The sequence below is a fragment of the Mesitornis unicolor genome, unplaced genomic scaffold (genome assembly GCF_000695765.1).
Source record: "Mesitornis unicolor isolate BGI_N332 unplaced genomic scaffold, ASM69576v1 scaffold30116, whole genome shotgun sequence".
Classification (NCBI taxonomy): Eukaryota; Metazoa; Chordata; class Aves; order Mesitornithiformes; family Mesitornithidae; genus Mesitornis; species Mesitornis unicolor.
In genome coordinates this window covers 7,980-9,228 of record NW_010190784.1, presented here as the reverse complement: position 1 = coordinate 9,228, position 1,249 = coordinate 7,980, and the positions used below count along the sequence as shown (strand labels likewise).

The window sequence follows — 1,249 nt, the reverse complement described above, 5'->3', positions numbered from 1 at the left end:
GTAAACCCTCTTGCCCACTGGTTGTGGGGCCGGCACCCGACACAATTTGCGGTACTGGGGTGCGCCCGGGACACTCACCCTAAAACTATGCCATTCCACAGGGCGACAAGGGGGAGGCAGGTCCCAAGGGTGAAAAGGGTGAGCCTGGAAGCACCCCGCTCTACGGTCCCAGTGTCTCTGGGCTGCCAGGGCCTCCAGGGCCCCAGGGTTACCCTGGGTTGCCAGTAAGTACCCCACGGTGTGGGGGGGCGAGGGGGGCATGTAGGGGGCCAGCATCCCCCGGTGCTTTGCTCCAGGGATGCTCTCTCACACTGCCTAGGGTCCCAAGGGAGACACCATCGTTGGGCCACCAGGGCCTCCTGGACCTCAGGGTCCACCTGGTATTGGATATGAGGGGCGGCAAGGTCCCCCCGGCCCTCCCGGGCCCCCTGGCCCACCCTCCTTCCCAGGCCCTCACAGACAAGGTGAGTACCTGTGCCCCCACATCCCTCCCCATGCTCCATGCCCCATGCCTAGCTCTCACTATCTCACCCTTTTTCCTCCCAGCTGTCAGCATCCCTGGCCCCCCTGGACCACCAGGACCCCCTGGACCACCAGGCACCAGTGGGATGTCCTTGGGGGTGAGCTGGGGCTTTGGGGGAGATGGTTTGCCGGTGGGCTGGCCAGCCAAACCCTGAGCCTCCCACCGGGCTGTGCCCGCAGCTGCGTGCCCTACCGACATACCAGGCCATGCTGGGTGCTGCACATGAGCTGCCTGAGGGCAACCTCGTCTTCCTGACTGACCGGCAAGAGCTCTATGTCCGCCTGCGCGGGGGCTTCCGCCGGGTACTGGTGAGTAGGGGGGTGTAGAGGGGGCATCCCATCTTGTGTTGCACTGCCTGGCTCTGATGGGATGCAGGTGGCATCACCCTGGGATTTCAGTGGCATCTTTGAGGTTGCTTGGGTGTGTCCCCCCGACCCTTGCACAAGAAAGAGAAGAAGGGGGTGGCTGGGATCTGATCTGCCATGTACTTGCAGCTGGAGGAGCACACCCTGATGCCCAGCTCAGCTCTGGTGAGTCCCCTATCCCCCATCCATCCATCCCTCCCCATTCCCATCCCCTTCCATCCATCCATCCCCATCCCCATCCATCTTCATCCATCCATTTCCATTCCCTTCTCCATCCATCCATCCACCTACCCACCCACCCATCCAACCCTATCCCTAACCATCCCCATCTCTGCCCAGGGCAGCACCCACCCTCAGCCTG

General features: G+C 63.2%; 1 protein-coding gene across 1 annotated transcript in view; it reads left to right on the top strand.

Annotated features, from left to right (window-relative positions):
- COL18A1 (collagen, type XVIII, alpha 1) overlaps positions 1–1,249 on the top strand; it is a 9,244-nt gene that overhangs the window by 6,741 nt on the left and 1,254 nt on the right. Inside the window, 5 exon segments of the mRNA XM_010186529.1 lie at positions 86–224; positions 320–464; positions 547–620; positions 703–831; positions 1,018–1,095. Of these exon segments, the coding sequence (XP_010184831.1) occupies positions 86–224; positions 320–464; positions 547–620; positions 703–831; positions 1,018–1,095 (565 nt within the window).